A 20,353-nucleotide genomic window follows, 5' to 3' on the forward strand; every position below is an offset into this window, starting at 1 on the left:
TGACCTCTGTGCCCTCAGCTTCCTACACTGTTCCAATAAAGAACAAGTAACAGCATCTTACCTTTCAATTAGGCGCTTCACAGCCTTCTGAATTTAACATTGTGTTCAACAATTTCAGATCAAAATCATTATTCCCATTTTTTGGACAGCAGCTGTCGGTAATGATTCTCCATTTACCATCTTGCCATTCACACCTCTCTTGGCCCACATTTTATTTATTTATTTACTTTCTCTTTAGATTCACCTTTTGTCTTGCATCATGATCCCTTTTGTCATTTAGTCCCCTCCACCTTCCGTCCTATGAAGACTTTCCCTTTTGTTCTGTTCCCTCCTTCCCACATTCCCTGTCTCTGCACTTGCTTAAAAACTGTTACAGCTCTAACTTTTTCCAGTTCTGATGAAAAGTCATCAACCTGAAAGCCTGTTAACTCTGTTTCTCTTTCCACAGAAGCTTAGTATTTCCAGCATTTTCTGTTTTTATTTTAAAGGCACAATTGCTTTCAGGGAGGATGTGACAGAGAGTAGGGCTCAAGCGACTGAAAGCTCTGTCATTGATGGTGAAGCAAAAGGAGGGTGGGTTTACAGGGATCCAGAGTCACAGGGGTGAAGAGTATGGAACAGGGTGTGGGACTGAAGAAGGTTACAGTGGAGGGATGGGGTGATCCCATAGAGGGATTTATGAAACAGGAAAAGGATTTTGTTTTTGGTGAATCAGAAGGCAGGGTCAAAGGATATGAGTAATGGGTGTGCAGGACTTTGTATAGGGCAGGACACAGGTGGTGGAGTGATGGACAAATTCACACAGAGTGAAGCTCAGGAAATTCATGCATCTCAAGAAGAAAGAATTAGAGAAATTAAGTATGAGGATAAAGAAGGCTAGAATAAGGATCTCAGTGGCGGCTTGGTGTGGGCAGCAGTGAATGATTTTGCAGAGATGGAAAGAAGCAGTTAAAATATGGGGTTTGGACACACTTTAAGGTCAATTAGGACACTGAGATCATGAACTCCTTGGTTCAGCCTGAGTAAACTGAAGGAGGAGGGAATTGGTGTTTTTTTCAGGATCTGAATAGGGTGGCTTATGTGTTCTCAATGTTTCAAGTGCAGAAAGTCCTGGCCCAGCATTTTGATAGGATGATGGCAACTGGCGAGTTGAGGAACTGGGTGTCATTAGCAAGTGTGTGCAAGCAGACCCCATGCCTGTGGATAATGGCCTAGAATTTGTTAATATTTCCCATTTTACAGGTGCTTATCACCACTCCTTCACTGTACTGGAGCAAAATCCTGGAAATCCCTTTCTGACAGCACTGTTGGTGTACTTGCACCACATGGACTGCAGCAGTTCAAGAAAGTGGCTTACCATCACCATCTCAAGGGCAATTAGGGATGGACAATAAATGCTGGCCTTGTCAGAGACACCATACACTATGACAGAATTTAAAAAAGCAGAAATCTAAGCGTTCAACATTGGCAGGTGCCATGTGCATGCATGTTCTGTGCCTGAGGAGCGCTTCCCCTCATTTTGGTAAAGGCTTCTGTATCAGTGTCTGAGGCCTGTGCCTGAAATAATCAATAAATCCTTTGGAAATGCAAATGGTGGAGGATGGGTGTATATTTAATGCCTGTTTGAGGCCCCCTCTGTGACTCCCAGCCCCACATTAAATTTGCAGGTTGCTGCCAGTCTCCACTGATATTATAGGTTGTGCATATTTAATTGGAGAGTATGGGCTTGATGGGCAAAGACAATTTTTCCTTGTTGTTTGATTCCTTAATTTTGTAAGGCACATCTGGCCCCAGATGTTGCACTGAGCGCATCCGGCAGAGGCAATTCAGAATATCTGCCCTGTGATGACTGGGCTGTAGAGAGGCAAGCAGCAGATCCTGCAGTTCCTCACAACCAACAGGTTGGAACCTCTATTCAATTGGGTGCAGTGCTCTGGTGAGGAAAATGGTGTTGTTACAATCACACATCCTGTGATGAATTGTGCTGCTCACCATACCATTCATTGGGAGTTCATGGTAACTGTTGTGTACTGGGCAAAGATCGAAACCAGTGTTGGTGCCAAGCACCTAACAAGTGACTATCCTGAGGCAAAGTAGATGGGATCTGTATGGAATTGTGATGGCTTCAAGAAGACTAATGCAATAATGGAAATTTGAAGTTAAGTCCATCCTCCATATGAGACTTCACTTGGTTGGTCGGCAATATGAAATCTGGATGATGGATTCAGTTCATTAATGGAACCTTGGGGGGGAGGGGAGAATTTTCACTGGGGGGCTGGGATTTTTCCCGCTAGGCTCCAGATAACCCTTCAGGCCAGTGCCTTGCATGGTTGTGGCTGGTTTACTTCCAGCAGTACTGCTGCACACACTTGGGGAACCCTAAAACTGTGGCTAATCTCTCTGGACATGAGTAAATGGGGAGCACTCCTGCGGGGACAAGGTTTTCATATAGGCAAAAGAAAGTTCTCCAGGTGTAGGCTTCAGTGTCTTGGTTCAGAGACTCTCAAACATGATGATAGGTTTCAATGTTGTCAAGATACATGGCCAGCCAACATCTACTGCTTCTCTCCTGGAGCCTGGATTCAGGACATCGGCCTTGTTGCTGCAATCCTGCAACATGTACCTCTCCCTTTCAGATATTTAGTTCACTTAGCCAGCTCCTGGCTTATTCTTGGGATCTTGCAGTTTAATTAAAACCTACCGAGACACTCCAGTTCATAAAGACTTACCTATTTCTCCTTCCAGTGGGTTGAGTGGAAGATCATTAGGATGTGTGTGGTGTTACAATAATGTCTTTGTGTTTTGCTTTGTTGCAGGATGCACCAATCAAATGAGAAGTTCAAACTTCATTGTTCTATTGACAGCGCTAGGTTCCTAGTAGGCAACGGTCTTAGAGTAAAGGTTGGTTGGTGATGAACTTCCATCGTTAATACTAACTCCAGTACAATTTTTTGGCCGATTCAAGAGCACTCTGTAGGCTGCAGCATTGGAACTAAATTCCCTCTACTTGTTCGAACACTGGGTCTGCTCCCCTGGTCCAGTTATTGTAGGTTTATTCCTGATGGTTTCAGATCTGTCTGAAGTCCTTGCTCAAGTCTGTTTCCATAGCGGCTGTTTCCTGACTGTACAGAATATTTTCTCACCCCCCGAGTTTGGGGTCTGTTTGCACAAGAAATAGCTCCTCCTCATTGTGTTTGTGTCCACCTCCACCAAGCAGTTCCCTAAGTGATGTCATGCTTGAACAAGAGCTATCAGAAAGCCAGAAAAACAGAGAAAAAGGAGCAAAAGGCTGCTTAATGCTTTTGACTTTTTTTTTAAAGAAGCCTAACACTCCCTCAATACTGCATAGAATTGTCAGCCTAGATTATATGCCTGAGTTCTGGACTGGAATTTAAGTCCACACCTTACTGATTCAGAGAAAGAAAAAAGACAAGAAAGGAAGATTTGCATTTTTTTAGCATCTTTCATGATCACCAGGCATCTCAAAACACTTTACAGCCAATGAAGTATTTTTGTAATGCAGTTACTGCAGCCAATTAGTGCACAACAAACTCTCACAAACAGCAATGAGATAATCTGTTTTGTGATATTGATTGAGTGATTGACATTGGCCAAAACATTGGGGACAACTCTCCTGTTCTTCTTTGAAATTGTTTTTTTTTAATTCATTCATGGGATGTGGGCATCACTGGATAGGCCAGCATTTATTGCCCATCCCTAATTGCCCTTGTTCAGAGGGCATTTAAGAATCAACCACATTGCTGTGGGTCTGGAGTCACACATAGGCCAGACCAGGTATGAACAGAACCAGATGGGTTTTTGTGACAATTGGCAATGGTTTCATGGTCATCATCAGACTTTTAATTTCAGATTTTTTTTTATTGAATTCAACTGGTGGGATTTGAACCCTGGTCCCCTTGGGTCTCTGGAATACTCGTCCAGTGACAACACTACTACGCCACCGCCTCTTCCCTCTGCCTAGAATCGATGCAGGGCTGTGCCCTTCTGTCCACCGCAACATTTACACTTATCTGCTCCATCTGTGTTGAATTTTTTTACCTTGTGTTGGATGAGGTAACTAGCTTGGAGGAGTCTCTCATTCCTCTGCAAGTGGGAATCATGAGGGTCATCCTTACAGCTTCCTTCCAATATTTCCCATAAAATCAGAATCCTAAGTTCTGCTCCAAGGAGCTACATGGTTCCTGAACCAGCTGAGACTGCCCAGAAAGATACATATATTCCTTTGAACCAGGAAGGCTGCGCTGATAGTCTGGGTGACCTTGACAGGTTAGGTGAATGTAAAGCCACAGGAGTGGAGCCTTTCTAATCTGGATGTATGGTCACTGAGAGAGATGTCTGGTTCATCAAGTACAGACCAATCTCATCACAGACTGGGTGTGACTTGATCAAAATTTCCAAGATATTAAGGGGAACAGATAGTGTCTATAGAGAGAAACTGTTTCCACCGTTTGTGGAGTCTGGGGCTAGGGCACATAGCCTAAAAATGAGAGAGAGACCTTTCAGGAAACTAGGAAACATTACTACGCACAAAGGGTGGTAGAGGGTTGGAACTCTCTTAGCAAACAGATCAATTGTAAATTTTGAATCTGAGAGTGATAAGATTTTTGTTATCCAAAGGTGATAAGGGATATTGGGCAATGGCAGATGGAGTTAGGTCACAGATCACCCACAATCTCATTGAATGGAGGTACAACCTCGAGGTGAAAAATGGCTCCCTCCTGTTTCAATGCTCCTATGTGTGAATTGGGACCGTGGTATTGAAAGTGCGATGTTCATCCCAGCATTTGCTTCATTCTTTCTCTCTTCCTGTGTTTAGTTGGGAGGCTTGGACCTGGCAAAGACAGAGACCTCAATCCGACGGATCAGTGACACCATTCAGAGATCCCAAATGATACCGTACATCTCACCACAGCAGCTGGGCGACATCAACTACCAATATGACAAGCCCTGTGAGGTGTACAGGTAAGAGTTTAGGTACAGCTGGAGAATAGAGAAAGTAATGGTCAAACTGCACCACAGATTGTAGAAGTTATTGTCTGAATGTGCAATAGGGTGACAGTATCAATGTGTAAGGAGGATTCAATGTGTAATGGCAATCAGATTGTAACAGGTTTGAGTCAATGTGTAACGGGATGGGTACCTAATAAGGGCTAAGCCTGTAACAGGGAAAAAATGTCAGTGTATAACAGTGATTCAATCTGGAATAGGTTAGGGGGTTCAGTATGTAACTGATCGTGTGGAGTCAATGTGCATCAGGGTAATGGGGGATCAGTTTGTAATGGAGACATTAATGATATTTTTTCATTGAACTGTAGCTTCATGGATGATGAGTGATAGGTGATTAATTGCTTGATTCCTGATTTCATCTGATTTTTCCCTTTCAGTTTTGGAATTGTCCTGTGGGAGATAGCCAGCCGTAAACCACCATTTCGAGGTAAAGAGTAAAATCCTCGGCATCCCATTAATCTTTCCTTTCCTGTTTGAATGGATAGATGTTGTGAGCACTGTTGGCATGAGGATGTGTCTGATACTGGATTGATGCTGTCTGGAGTGGAATCTAGTCTGGTGCCAAATATTGTCTGCTGCTGCTAATATTGGGTACTATTTCACACTGTGCCTTGTATGGATCTGATGCTGAATTATGTGTGATACTGGGTGACTGCTGCCTGGGAATGGATGGTATTATCTGGTGCTGGGTTCTGTCACAAACTGGCTGGGTGCTCTCTGGTGCTGGGTGCTATAACACGTTGGCTGAATGGTGGCTGGTGCTTGATGAGTGATGCCTGCCTCAAAATAGATGGTAGCTGTCTGGCTGTGGGTGCTCTCTGGCTTTGGGTGCTGTCTGGTTCTGGGCACTGACTGACTCCGGGTGCTTCCTGGTCCTGGGTCCTCCCTGGATCTGGATGCTGCCTGGCTCTGGGTGATAGTCAGAGTCATAATGTAGAGGAAGATGGTCATTCGACCCATCGGACCTATGCCAGCTCTCTGTAGAACACTCCAGTCAGTCTCATGTCGCACTCTATCCCCATAGCCCTGCAAGTTTACTACCCTCAAGTGCCACCTAATTCCATTTGTATGGCTCTGGATGCCTATGCTTTATTTTGGTGAAGACTCTCTTTACTTTTGCTGGTATTGAATCATTGTTGAATGATTGTACAGTATTGCATTGTGGCTGGGCAGTGCTCTGTGCAGGAAGCATGGGCTTAAATTGTGATGTTAGCTGGTGGTTTATGAGTCGGGTGGTTGCTGAGCAATGTTAAGAAGAGATGAAATGATGAATTAGTTTATGGAATGGATTCCCGAGGAAAAATTACAAGAATAGGTTTACTAACTGCCTTGATTGAAGGTTTCAGTTTGATGTACAGGAGAGGGTTGATTAAGTAACGATGAATGTCAAGTTTTGTGCCCCAGAAATCACATCCACTGTAAAATGTGATGTCACCTAACTCTCCCTGTTTTCAGCTTGGAAGGTCTAGCTTCCTGAATCAAGTTCTGAAGAAAGGTCCTTGACCCGAAACATTAACTCTGTTTCTCCCCACAAATGCTGCTTGTCCTGCTGAATATTTCCAGCATTTTTTGTTTTTATCTGTCCATGCACTTCTGTGCCCAGCTCCCCCTGCATTCAGCTTCCTCCATGTAACTCAGACTTCTCTTCTCTGAACTGGTCATTATTTCCCCAGCAGATTCCTATCAGGCTTCATGTCTTGTTTTAATTCCATTACATGCCAGGGTGCTGTAAATCTTTTTTTTATTCATTCGTGGGATGTGGGCTTCACTGGCTGGGCCAGCATTTATTGCCCATTGCTAGTTGCCCTTGAGAAGGTGGTGATGAGCTGCCTTCTTGAACCATTGCAGTCCATGTGGTGTAGGTACACCCACAGTGCTGTTAGGAAGGGTGTTCCAGGATTTTGACCCAGCGAAAGTGAAAGAACGGTGATATATTTCCAAGTCAGGATGAGTGACCTGGGACTTGACATCCTGTCTGGCCTGACTGAGTATAAAATTGAGGCTCAAATGAATTATGGAGTGAGCCCATAGGAACGTAGGTGCAGGTGTAGGGCATTTGGCCCATCGAGCCTGCTATGCCATTCAATTAAATCATGGCTGATCATCGACTTCAATGCCACTTTCCTGCACTATCTCCATGTCCCTTGATGTCACCAGTATCCAGAAATGTATCGATTTCTGAAATGACCATGCTCAATGATTGAGCTTCCTCAGCTCTCTTGAGTAGAGAATTCGAAAGATTCACCATCCTCTGAGTGAAGAAATTCCTCCTCATCTCAGTCCTAAATGGCCTGCCCCTTATTTTGATACTGTGCCCTCTGGTTCTAGACTCACCAACTGGGGGAAACATCCTATCTACGTCAACCCTGTCCTGCCCTGTAATAATTTTGTAAGTTTCAATGAGATCACCTCCCATTCTTCAAAACCCCAGGGAATACAGGCCCAGTTTCCCCAATCTCTCATCATAAGATAATCCTGCCATGCCAGGGATTAGTCTGGTGAACCTTCTTTGCACTCCCCCTATGGCAAATACAAACTTCCTTAGATAAGGAGACCAAAACTGTACATAATACTCCAAGTGAGGTCTCACCAAGGCGCTATACAATTGCGACATGACATCTTTACTCCTGTATTCAAATCTCCTTGCAATGAAAACCAACATACCATTTGCCTTCCTAATTGCTTGCTGCACCTGCATGCTGGATGTTAGTGACATGTATAAGGACACCCAGGTTCCTTTGGACATCAAGACTTCCCAATATCTCACCATTTAAGAAATACTCTGCTTTTCTGTTTTTTCTACCAAAGTGGATAACTTCACACTTACTTTATATTCCATCTGCCATGTTCTTGCCCATTCACTTGGCCTGTCTAACTCCCCTTGCATCCTCCTCACAACTTACATTCCCACCTAGTTTTGAGTCATCAGCAAATTTGAAAATATTACTTTTGGTCTCTATTTCAAAATCATTTATATAGTTTGTGAACAGCTGTGGCAGCAGCATTGATCCTTGCAGTACACCACAAATAACAGACTACCATCCTGAGAATGACCCGTTTATTCCTACTCTCTGTTTTCTGTCTGTTAATCAATTCTTAATCCATATCAGTATATTGCTCCCAATCCCATGTGCTCTAATTTTGTTTACTATCCCCTGATGTGAGACGTAATCAAAAGCCTTCTGAAAATCCAAATACGCGCCATCCACTGGTTCTCCTTTATCTATGCTACAGGTAACATTAACAAAGAACTTCAACAGGTTTGTCAAACATAATTTCCCTTTCATAAATCCATGTTGACTCTGCCAAATCATATCATTATTTTCCAAGTGTCCAATTGTCACATCCTCTATAATAGATTCTACATTTTCCCTACTACTGACGTCAAACTAACAGGTCTGTAGTTCTCCGTTTTCCCCCTTCCTCCCTTCTTAAATAATGAGGTTATGTTTGCTTTTTTACAGTCTGTAAGAACCTTTCCAGAATCTACAGAATTTTGAAAGATAACCACCAATACATCCACTATCTCTATAGCCACCTCAATCAACACTCTGGGATGTAGCTCATCAGGTCCAGGGGATTTATCAACCTTCAATTAATATTTCAAGTATTATTATTAATACTAATTTCTTTAGTGATACTCATTTCTTTATTGATATTAATTCTTTCAGTTCTTTATTTTCACAAACTCCTTGGTTCCCTAGGTTTTCTGGGAGATTTTCTGTATCTTCCTCCATGAAGACAGACACAAAGTAATTGTTTAGTTTCTCTGCCATTTCCCTGTTCTCCATTATAAATTCTCCTGTATTTGCCTGTAATGGACCCACATTTGTCCTTACTAATCTTTTCCTTTTCACATACCCAAAGAAGCTTTTACAGTCCGCCTTTGTGTTTCTCGCTAGCTTGCATTCATATCCTCTTTTCCCTTTACCAATTTCTTGGTCCTTCTCAGGGAAATGAGTGCACTCTTTCACGCGCATGCGCGAAAGAGCGCTGCCTTGGCTCAGGGAATCCACCCCCCCCCCCCCCACCCACACAGGGAGCACATAGTGCTTCCTTGCGGACGTCACGCTGGACGGTCCTTAATTGGCCCGCCCACGTAAAATAGCGGCGCACCCCTGATCAGGGGCGCTGATCGGAGGCATGCCTCCATGCGCCCGCTCCTAAACTTACCCCCCCAACGGGGGGAAAATTCTGCCCCTAGTTTCAGAATGAACTATATCACTTTCAAATGCTATATTATAGTCACTATTTCCTAAAGCCTCCTTTACAGCAAAGTTATTATTTAGCCCTTTCTCAAGACATAATACTTAATCCAAAATAGCCCAATCCCTAGTTGGTTCTTCAACGTACTGCTCCAGAAACCCATCTCATACACACTCCAGGAATTCATCCTCCACAGGCACAGTGCTAATTAGGTTTACCCAGTCTATATGTAAATTGAAGTTGCTCATTATTATTGTATTGACCATGTTACATGCAGCGCTAATTTCCTGATTTATACTGTACCCACTACAGTTTGGTGACCTATAAACAATATAACAATATAACTATAACCAATGTCTGCTGACCCTTGTTGTTTCTTAGTTCCACTCAAACTGATTCTACATCATGATCATTCAATCTAAGATTCTCTGTCACTAATGTACTGATCTCATCCCTTATTAACAGCGCTAACCATCTCCTTCCTTTTTTGCCTATCCTCCCTAAATGATGAATATCCTTGAATATTCAGTTCCCAGTCTCAGTCACCCTGTAACCACAGGTGGGATTTTGCGGCCCCGACCGCCGCCAAGATTGTCCAGTCCTGCTGAAAGTCAATGGACTTTAGGCTGGGCCGCCAAATCTCTTGCAGTGGGTCCCACCACAACAGGGCCAGAAAATCCTGGCTCACGTCCCCATAATGGCAATTAAACCATTCTCATTTACCTCTATTTGTGCCTTCAAATCATTTATCTTGTTGCAAGTGCTGCTTGCATTCAGAAAGAGTGCCGTTAACTTTGTCTTTTTAATATTATTCTGCATTCTGATCCTATTTTGATGCTTGCCTTCGCTTCGTCTGCCTTTTAATTTCACTTGCTACTTTTCTACTTCCTGTTACCAGTTTTGCTTCCTTCCAATCTGAGCTCCCTCTTAGGTTCCCACTTTCCTGGCAACCTGGTTTAAACCCTCCCCAACAGCACTAGCAAATCTCCCTGTGAGGATGTTAGTTCCGGTCTTGCTAAGGTGAAACCTGCCCATCTTGCACAGGTCCCACCTGTCACAGAACTGGTCCCACTGCCTGAAAATGTGATGCCTTCCTTGCTGCACCAATTCTTCAGCCACGTGTTCAATCGCTCAATTCTCCTATACCAATGCTCATTAGAACGTGGCACTCGGTGCATTCCTGAGATTATTCCTTTGGAGGTACTGATTTTTAATTTCTTTCCTAACTCTCTAAAATCTGCTTGCAGGACATCATTCCTCTTCCTACCTGTGTCATTGGTACCAATGTAGACCACAACCTCTAGTTGTGACCTCACCCTTCTCCAGAGCAATGTCCTGCCGTCACTCTGTGTCATTCTTGACCCTGGCACCAGGGAGGCAATATACCATCCTAGAATCACATCTACGGCGCAGAAACACCTGTCTGTTCCCCTAACTAACAAATTCCCTATCACTATTGCTCTTGCACTCTTCTGTCTCCCCCCCTCTGCAGCTGAGCCATCTGTGATGCCACGGAATTGGCTCTTGCTGCACTCCTCTGAGGAACTATCGCCATCACCGGTATCCAAAATGGAAAACCGGTTAGTGAGCAAGATCGACTTAGGAGACTCCTGCATTACCTGCCTGGTTCCCTTAAACTGCCTGGCAGTTACCCATTCCCTCTCTGTCTGCATGCTCCTAATCTGTAATGTGACCACCACCCTAAGTGTGTTATCCATGTAGTTCTCTGTCTTGCGGATCACCACAGTGACTCCAGCCGTTACTTGAGTTCCAAAACCCGGAGGTCAAGCTTCTGCAGATGGTGATACTTCCCTCAGATGTGTTTCTCAACATTCCACAGGTTGCACATTCCATGCAGCCGAGCTGCCCTACTATACCTTAACTTTTACAAACTACTTATTAAAAGTAGAATAACTCACCAGTTACTCACCAAACAGCTTCTTCCTCTGTGCTGAAGGAAGAACCAAATACTGGAGGCAGAAAAAGATAGAAAAAGAAAAGAGCACCTCCCTGCCCTCTTCACCAAACTCCCTCACTCACCAAACTGACAGCTGCTCACTATGTAAAGTCGTACTCTGCATTGAGAGCTCTGTATTTATATTAGCGAATATTTAGATGATTCAGCGCTGCTAGAAACCAGATTAAGCTAGATTAACTAAGTACAGCTGGTCTCTAGTAGAGAGTTTGTTTATCCCTGCTTAAGACTGGATTTAGAAATTTAAACTTAACTTAAACAGTAATTTTTAGTTAAATGCTAATGCAAATAAAACTGGAATAAAACTCCCTCACTCACCAAACCCCCAGCAGTTCACTTTGTAAAGTCACACTCCATAGCGTCTCCATAGAACGTAAGATGGACTCATGTCTGGGTGGGTTCATGCTGTAAGTATAGATACATTGTACAGGTAAGGAGACTGGTCACATTGAAATGCAGTCAACAGCCTCTAAGTTGTACTGATGCATCAGAAGCAGCTTAAAGTCAATCATTATTCTTGAGCAGATTGTAGCGACGAAGTCATACGCCAAAAGGTCTGTGATAAAGGTGTGCAAGAGGATTTGCCCAGCGACTGTCCCAGGGACCTTTGTGAGCTGATTGATGAATGCCGTGCCTACGACCCATTCGAACGGCCGAAAGCTGGCGGTAGGTGGTGCTTTTACAACAGGCAGTTCAGCTAAACTGAAGACAGCATATTGATTTTGTTCTGCTTACGAACTGTAAGGATGTGTGTATAGATCCACTCCCCACAGCAGGCAAAAACTGCAAGTGTCTCCAGCAGAGGTCTCCAGCAGGGGTCTCCAGCCCATCCCCTGAATGGCACCCCTGATATATTAACAGATACAGATAGATATATGGGATGGGGCGGGGGGAGAACTATGGGTTGCCAGCTCTCCAGGATTGTCCTGGAGTCCCCAAGAATTAATGATTCATGTTCACCACACTGCTGTCAGCAATCTGGGAGAAAAATCAGAGTTTTTATTTGATTTTCTTTGAACATTTTTGTTAATAATTTATAAAAATATAGGAGCCAAGGACAAAGGCTGCTTTACTGGCAGTCAAGGATCATTCAATCTGGTAAGAATGTGAAGACCTTATAGAGGAAAAGATTCATGAGGATGGTTCCAGTGATGAAGAACTTCAGTTATGTAGAAAGATTGGAGAAACCGCAACTGTTCTTCTTGGAGAAGGTTGAGAGGAGATTTGAAAAAAGTATTCAAAATCATGAGGTGGTCTGGACAGGGTAGATAGGGAGAAACTGTTCCCATTAGTAAAAGGATCGAGAACCAGAGGGCACAGATTTAAGGTAATTGGCAAAAGAAGCAATGGCGATATGAAGAAAAGCTTTTTTATGCAGTGAATGGTTGGGATCTGGAATGCACTGCCTGAGAGTGTGGTGGGGGCAGATTCAATCATGGCATTCAAAAGGAATTGGATCACTATCTGAAAAGGAAACATTTGCTGGGCTATGGGAAAAGGCAATGGAGTAGCAATAGGTGAATTGCTCATGCAGAGAACCAGCACAGGCATGACAAGTCGAATGGCCTCCTTCTGTGCTGTAGCCATTCTATGATTCTATTCTATGAGTCTATTTGCTTTCCAATGGCTGTAGGAAGATGCTGTCCCTCAAGGATGGATGTGTTAGGTCAGAATGTGGGGCTCAGTTGGTTGGAGGCAGGTGGTCATGTGATTAAATTTCTAGGGATATGTCCAATCCAAGGGTCACCAGATGAAATCTGATAGGTGAGAACTTTCCAAACTGCAATTCCGGAATACCCTCGCAATATTCTCTTTCCATTGTGGGCAGAAGTAGAAGTGGTCCAGAAAAAATTCCTTGTATGTGCCCTGCAAAGCTGAAGGAGCATGCCCAGTCCAGTATTCAAGCTAAGATCACTCCTTAGTTTCCATAAAGTATGGCATGTGATGTGAGGGGCTCTATCTGATTCCTAGCAGTGAATTTTTTTATTTGTTTATGGGACTTGAGTGTTGCTGGCAAGGCCAGCATTTGTTGCCCATCCCTAATTGACCTAGGCGGTGGTGAGTTGCCTTCTTGAACCACTGCAGTCCGTGTGGTGTAGGTACATCAATCGTGTTGTTGGAAAGGAAGTTCCAGGGTTTTTACTCAGTGACGATGAAGGAATGGCAATATAGTTCCAAGTCAAGGTGGTGTTTAACTTGGAGGGGAATTTGCAGGTGTTGGTGTTCCCATGTAAAGATTGTGAGTTTGGAAGGTGCTGTTGAAGGAGCCTTGGCAAGTTGCGGGATTGCATCTTGTAGATGGCACACACTGTTGCCACTGTGGGTCAGTGGTGGAGTGAGTGAATGTTTAATGAGGTTCCAATCAAGCAGGCTGCTTTGTCCTGGATGGTGTTAAGCTTCTTGAGTGTTGTTGGAACTGTGCTTATCCAGGCAAGTGGACAGTATTCCATCACATTCCTGACTTGTGCTTTGTAGTTGATGGAAAGAAGCTGGAGAATCAGGAGATGAGTTAGTTACTGCAGAATTCTTAGCCTCTGATCTTCTCTTACAGCCACAGTATTTGTATAGCTGGTCCATTTCAGTTCCTGGTCAATGGTAGCCCTCAAGATATTGACAGTTAGGGATTCAGCGATGGTAATGCCATTGAATGTCACCTCCCCTTGGGGAGGTGGTTAGATTCTCTTGTTGGAGCCAGTTATTGTCTCGTGTGGCATTTGTGGCATCTGTGTGACATGAATGTTACTTGATATTTATCAGCCCATGCCTGAATATTGTCCAGGTCTAGCTGCATGCGGGCACGGATTTCTTCAGTGTCTGAGGAGTCGCAAATGCTACTGAACATTGTGCAATCATTAGCAAACATTCCCACTTCTAACCTTATGATGGAGGGAAGGTCAATTAATGGAGTAGTAAAGATGTTTGGGCTGAGGACACTGTAGAGTGAGTGGGTGAAACATGAGTATTTCTCATGTCTTGTTGCTGGTACACAGCAGCAATGTTCCCTTTAAGTTGCATGTGTTCACGCCCATGCAAAAATTGTGAAGATACCCACAGAGGCCGCTCATGAGCTGTCCACTTAAAGATATTGATACATGTGCATGCGTGTGCAAGCAGAAAAAAGATAAAGGTACCACGCATTGAAATATGCATGCAACAAAGAAAATTTGAAGGGATCATTGCACCACAAGTAAGATATCGTCTCTCCTCTTTCTTTCAGCTATTGTCGACAGGCTGAAGAACATTCTGAACAGAATTACCACAATAACCAATGAATCATGGGACTGAATCCTATTATCCCACTTGGTCATCATGCTCCACAATCGATGGCACCAGTTCCAGGCCATGACATGAGTACAGGAATCCCACGAAAGTCATTCTGAACCTGGCTTTGCAGAGTGTTGATAGATTGTCTGCAACCTCTGCCACTCATACCCATAAAGGTGAAGCAGAAGTTACCTAATTGCAATAAAACACTTCCTACTTTCCAATTGTCTAAGATTAATTTCTTTCCTGTTCACAGAACAGTGTTTGCACAAGTACCTGCCTTATCCATTGGGTCTGGATTAATATTCTTTCTATAAATCATCTGTATTTAGATTCCACCTTGAAACTGAATACAGGAGAGACTGTGGGCCATGACTACATCCCAGCGGCAGTACTGAAGACTTTTGCTCCAGAACTAGCTAGGTCCCTAACCAAGCTGTTGCAGTACAGTTATAACACTGACATCTACCCAAAAATGTGGAAAATTGCTCAGGCATGTCCTCTCACAAAAAGCAGGACAAATCCAATCGAACCATTTGCCACCTCATCAATCGATTCTCGATCATCAGCAAAATGATGGAAGGAATTGTCGACAGTGCAATCAAGCAGTAGTTACATAGCAATAGGGTCACATGGCTCCTGACTTCGTTACAGTGTTGGTTCAAATTGAACTCAAGAGGTGAGGCAAGAGTAACTGTCCTTGATATCAAGGCATCAAGTAACATTCATGCATGAGTGTGCCAGACAATAGACTTTCTCTTGTTGGAGATGACCAAACAACTCCCCTTGACATTCAATGGTATTGCCATCATATTGCTAAATAAGAGGCATGTCGAAGCTTTTCATCTTGTACCTATCAGGACACTTAGCAAGATTACCAAGAAAACAACAATTTATACTGTATGAAAAGAGAGTGCTGATTGGTTGGCAAGTGGACTCTAATTGGTAGAGATGTTGCCATGGAGAACGCACTAATTGATGGCAACTGACATTGTTTGAAATTCAAACCAGGCAGCTTGACTCTGATTAGTCAAGGCAATGCCCTGAGGAATGAGTCAGCGAATGGCTGTCACTTGCTTTTTTTAGCTGAAACAGGTGCAATGTGTGTACACGTTCTTTCTGTCTGCAAAGAACAGTGTCCTGTGTATTAATATATGTAGCTTCCAGTACACGCAAATGCGCCACACTGCGAGCCCAACTGACAATCTTAAACTGGTTGTCAGTGTACTTCTCAGCACACTGAAGATTATTTAGCAAATGTTGTCCAAGCATGGAATGGATGCTCGCCCGACACCAACTCGTGCTATTTCACGTCAATTCGGGTCGGGTGCACGACCACCCATGGGACATAAAATTCTGGAGCCTCCCTCATTCTGAGGGAATACTTACGATGCAAGTGTATGTTATTGTTACTGAAACAAACCAGGTTATGATTTAGTTTTTATTTTAGTTTAAGTGGATTATTTCTTCATTAGTAGTGACCTAATTATGAGAGACTAGTAGCAATGTTTTAGTCCTGATGGCATTGGGTTATCCCACTGACAATTTACTGATCCACTCCAAAATAAACCTGGCTGGAAATCTTTGGATTGGATGAGTATCCATAACTGAAATTTGGCCAAGAAGTGTTAGAGTGCGTGAAACTGAAACAATGAAAATAAATTTATTCTGCGAAATATCTGTCCAGATGCAGTAAATGTGCAAACTCTCAAACCCGGATTCACTTGAATTTCCCTCCTCCTTGCTCAAGATGCTAATTGCTTGCTAAGATGTAGATCACTATGCTTCCAAGTAGTCAGTGAAAGTCAGTCAACTGCTCAACTAAGGTGTGCATCATAGCTGAACCCAATGTTATCCTCACCCGATGCCCACATGCAAAGAATCTCTCACCAGGATGAGGGGCACTCGGACTAACTGTAGAGGCCTTACCATCAAAAGGGTTGAAATCAGGCTATCATCACAAACCAGGGATTGAACCTGTAACTTTCCTGGTCCGTGTTGTTCAGTTCCACATCAGGCAATAAACGTATCAGGGTGCTACACTAGACTGTATTTAAGTGCTACATTTTTTATTCAGTTAAGGGATGTGGGCATTACTGGCAATGTTAGCATTTATTGCCCATCCCTAGTTGTCCTAGCGAAGGCGGTGGTGAGCCACCTTCTTGAACTGCTGTAGTCCATGTGGTGTAGGTAGATCCACAGTGCTATTAGGAAGTTTGCACTGCCACCAGTCTGTTTGATGACGGATGGTACAGTGCAGTCTTCACATGGTTGATAGCGTTGAGGCTGATAAATTATTGGAACTCAGCGCCCTGAAATGCAGTGCCATTATCTTTGGAAATCCATGGATGGCAAAGCTCTAGTGTAGTTTTTCTGTAGTAGCACCTGATGTTGGTGACTTTATCTCATAAACATCTAACCACTTGGAATGAGCATCTGTAATCAGTAGAAACATGGTTCCAAAGGAAGGACCGAAGTAGTCAATGTGCAATCACATCCAGGGTCTGCCAATCTACTCCCATGGGTGTAATAGGACTACCACTGGCAACTTTTGTAGCTACTAACATTGCACACAATGTTTTACCACATTTTCAATATTGCTGTCCATCCCCAGCCACCAAAGATGACTTCACCCCATGGTCTTCATTCGGGAGTTCCCTTCCCTGTGAAGGAACTACTACTCGTGCACCTCATTATAGAATACCATCTTGACTGCTTATCTCATGTCTTCAGTTGAAAAACGGCTTCAATTCATCAGGGACTGGTTCCTGGGACCAACCATGTAACTCTTCGTTTCTCACTCAAGACAGGACTGAAACATAGAAACATAGAAAATAGGAGCAGGAGTAGGCCATTAGGCCCTTCTAGTCTGCTCCGGCATTCATCATGATCATGGCTGATCATCCAACTCAATAGCCTGCTCCCACTTTCTCCCCATATCCTTTGATCCCTTTCGCCCTAAGAGCTGTATCTAACTCCTTCTTGAAAACATACAATGTTTTGGGCTCAACTACTTTCTGTGATAGTGAATTCCACAGGCTCACCACTCTCTGGGAGAAGAAATTTCTCCTCATCTCGGTCCTAATGGTCTACCCCGTATCCTCAGATGTGACCCCCTGGTTCTGGACTCCCCCACCATCGGGAACATCCTTCCTGCATCTACCCTGTCTAGTCCTGTTAGAATTTTATAGGTTTCTATGAGATCCCCCCTCATTCTTCTGAACTCCAGCGAATATAATCCTAACCAACTCAATCTCTCCTCATATGTCAGTCCTGCCATCCCAGGAATCAGTCGGGTAAACCTACGCTGCACTCCCTCTATAGCAAGAACATCCTTCCTCAGATAAGGAGACCAAAACTGCACACAATATTCCAGGTGTGGTCTCACCAAGGCCCTGTATAATTGCAACCAGACATCCCTGCTCCTGTACTCGAATCCTCTCACTATAATGGCCAACATACATTTGCCTTCTTTACCGCCTGCTGCACCTGCATGCTTACCTTCAGCGACTGGTGTACAAGGCACCCAGGTCTCATTGCACATTCCCCTCTCTCAATTTATAGCCATTCAGATAATAACCTGCCTTCCTGTTTTTGCTCCCTCACATTTATCCACATTATACCGCATCTGCCATGCATTTGCCCACTCACTCAGCTTGTGCAAATCACACTGAAGCATCTCTGCATCCTCCTCACAGTTCACCCTCCCACCCAGCTTTGTGTCATCTGCAAATTTGGAGAAATTACATTTAGTTTCTTCATCTAAATCATTAATATATATTGTGAATAGCTGGGGTCCCAGCACCGATCCCAGCAGTACCCCACTAGTCACTGCCTGCCATTCGGAAAAAGACCCGTTTATTCCTACTCTTTGCTTCCTGTCTGCCAACCAGTTTTCTATCCATCTCAATACACTACCTCCAATCCCATGCGCTTTAATTTTACATGCTAATCTCTTATGTGGGACTTTGTCAAAAGCCTTCTGAAAGTCCAAATAAACCACATCCACTGGCTCCCCCTCATCAACTCTACCGGTTACATCCTCAAAAAATTCCAGTAGATTTGCCAAGCATGATTTCCCTTTCATAAATCCATGCTGACTCTGTCCGATTCTGCCACTGTTTTCCAAGTGCTCAGCTTTTAAACCTTTTATAATGGACTCTAGAATTTTCCCCACTACTGATGTCAGGCTGACTGGTCTATAATTCCCTGTTTTCTCTCTAATTCCCTTTTTAAATAGTGGGGTTACCTTAGCTACCCTGCAATCTGTAGGAACTGTTCCAGAGTCTGTATAATCTTGGAAGATGACCACCAATGCATCCACTACTTCTAGGGCCGCTTCCTTAATTACTCTGGGATGTAGATTATCAGGCCCTGGGGATTTATCGGCCTTCAATCCCATCAATTTCCCCAACACCATTTCCCTACTAATACTCAGTTCCTCCCTCTCACTAAACCCTGTGTTCCCCAACATTACTGGCATGTTATTTGTGTCCTTCTTTGTGAAGACAGAACCAAAGTATGTATTTAGTTGGTCAGCCATTTCTTTGTTCCCCATTATAAGTTCCCCTGTTTCTGACTGTAAGGGACCTACATTTGTCTTCACTAATCTTTTTCTCTCCAAATACCTATAGAAACTTTTACAGTCAGTTTTTATGTTCCCCGCAAGTTACTCTCGTACTCTATTTTTCCCTTCTTAATCAATCCCTTGGTCCTCCTTTGCTGAATTCTAAACTGCTCCCATTCCTCAGGTCAATTGTCTTTTTTAGCCAATTTGTATGCCTCTTTCTTGGATTTAAAAAACTCTAATTTCCCTTTTAAGCGATGGTTTGGCCACCTTCCCAGTTTTACTTTTGCGCCAGACAGGAATAAACAATTGTTGCAGTTCACCCATGCGCTCTTTGAATGTTTGCCATAGCCTATCCACCGTCATCCCTTTAAGTAACATTTCCCAATCCATCATAGCCAACTCATGCCTCATACCATCATAGTTTACTTTATTAAGATTCAGGACCCTAGTCTCAAAATCAAATACGTCACTCTCCATCTTGATGAAGAATTCTATCATATTACGGTCGCTCATCCCCAAGGGGCCTCGCACAACTAGATTACCAATCATTCCTTTCTCATTACACAATACCCAGTCTAGGACGGCCTGTTCTCTAGTTGGTTCCTCAACATATTGGTCCAGAAAACCATCCCGTATACACTCCAGGAATTCCTCCTCTACGGTATTGTTACTAATTTGATTTACCCAATCTATATGCATATTAAAGTCACCCATAACTACAGATGTTCCTTTATTGCATGCATCTCTAATTTCCTGTTTAATGCCATTCCCAACATCAGCACTACAGTTTGGGGCTCTATATACACCCCCACAAATGTTTTTTGCCCCTTAATGTTTCTCAGCTCTACCCATATAGATTCCACATTGTCAGAGCTAATATCTTTCCTCACTATTGTGTTAATTTCCTCTTTAACCAGCAATGCAACTCCACCACCTTTTCCTTTTTGTCTGTCCTTCCTAAATACTGAATACCCCTGGATGATCTGTTCCCATCCCTGGTCACCCTGCAGCCATGTCTCCGTAATCCTGACTATATCATACCTGTTTACATCTATTTGCGCGGTTAATTCATCCACTTTATTGCAAATGCTCTTTGCGTTAAGGCACAAGGCCTTAAGGCTTGTCTTTTTAACATTACTTGTCCCGTCCCACTATTTTTCACTGAGGCACTGTTTGATTCCTGCCCTTGATTTCTCTGCCTATCACTTTTCTTATTCCCCTTTCTGTCTTTTGTTCTTGTCCTTGATTTCCCCCTCCTCTGACTCCTTGCATAGGTTCCCATCCCCTTGCCATTTTAGTTTAAACCCTCC

At 43.5% G+C, this 20,353-nt stretch overlaps 1 protein-coding gene across 4 annotated transcripts in view; it reads left to right on the forward strand.

Moving 5' to 3' along the window:
* LOC144681919 (mixed lineage kinase domain-like protein) overlaps positions 1–14,697 on the forward strand; it is a 46,168-nt gene extending 31,471 nt beyond the window's left edge. For 3 of the 4 annotated variants that reach the window (XM_078544080.1, XM_078544081.1, XM_078544079.1), the window contains exons 7-11: positions 2,817–2,901; positions 4,838–4,983; positions 5,406–5,455; positions 11,735–11,875; positions 14,427–14,697. In XM_078544080.1, the coding sequence (XP_078400206.1) occupies positions 2,817–2,901; positions 4,838–4,983; positions 5,406–5,455; positions 11,735–11,875; positions 14,427–14,494 (490 nt within the window). In that variant the 3' untranslated portion in view covers positions 14,495–14,697. The remainder of the gene's footprint in view (positions 1–2,816; positions 2,902–4,837; positions 4,984–5,405; positions 5,456–11,734; positions 11,876–14,426) is intronic. The other variant, XM_078544082.1, reaches the window with a different exon arrangement.
* Positions 14,698–20,353: the final 5,656 nt, after the last annotated feature.

This window comes from Cetorhinus maximus, chromosome 6, assembly GCF_964194155.1.
Source record: "Cetorhinus maximus chromosome 6, sCetMax3.hap1.1, whole genome shotgun sequence".
NCBI classification, from domain to species: domain Eukaryota; kingdom Metazoa; phylum Chordata; class Chondrichthyes; order Lamniformes; family Cetorhinidae; genus Cetorhinus; species Cetorhinus maximus.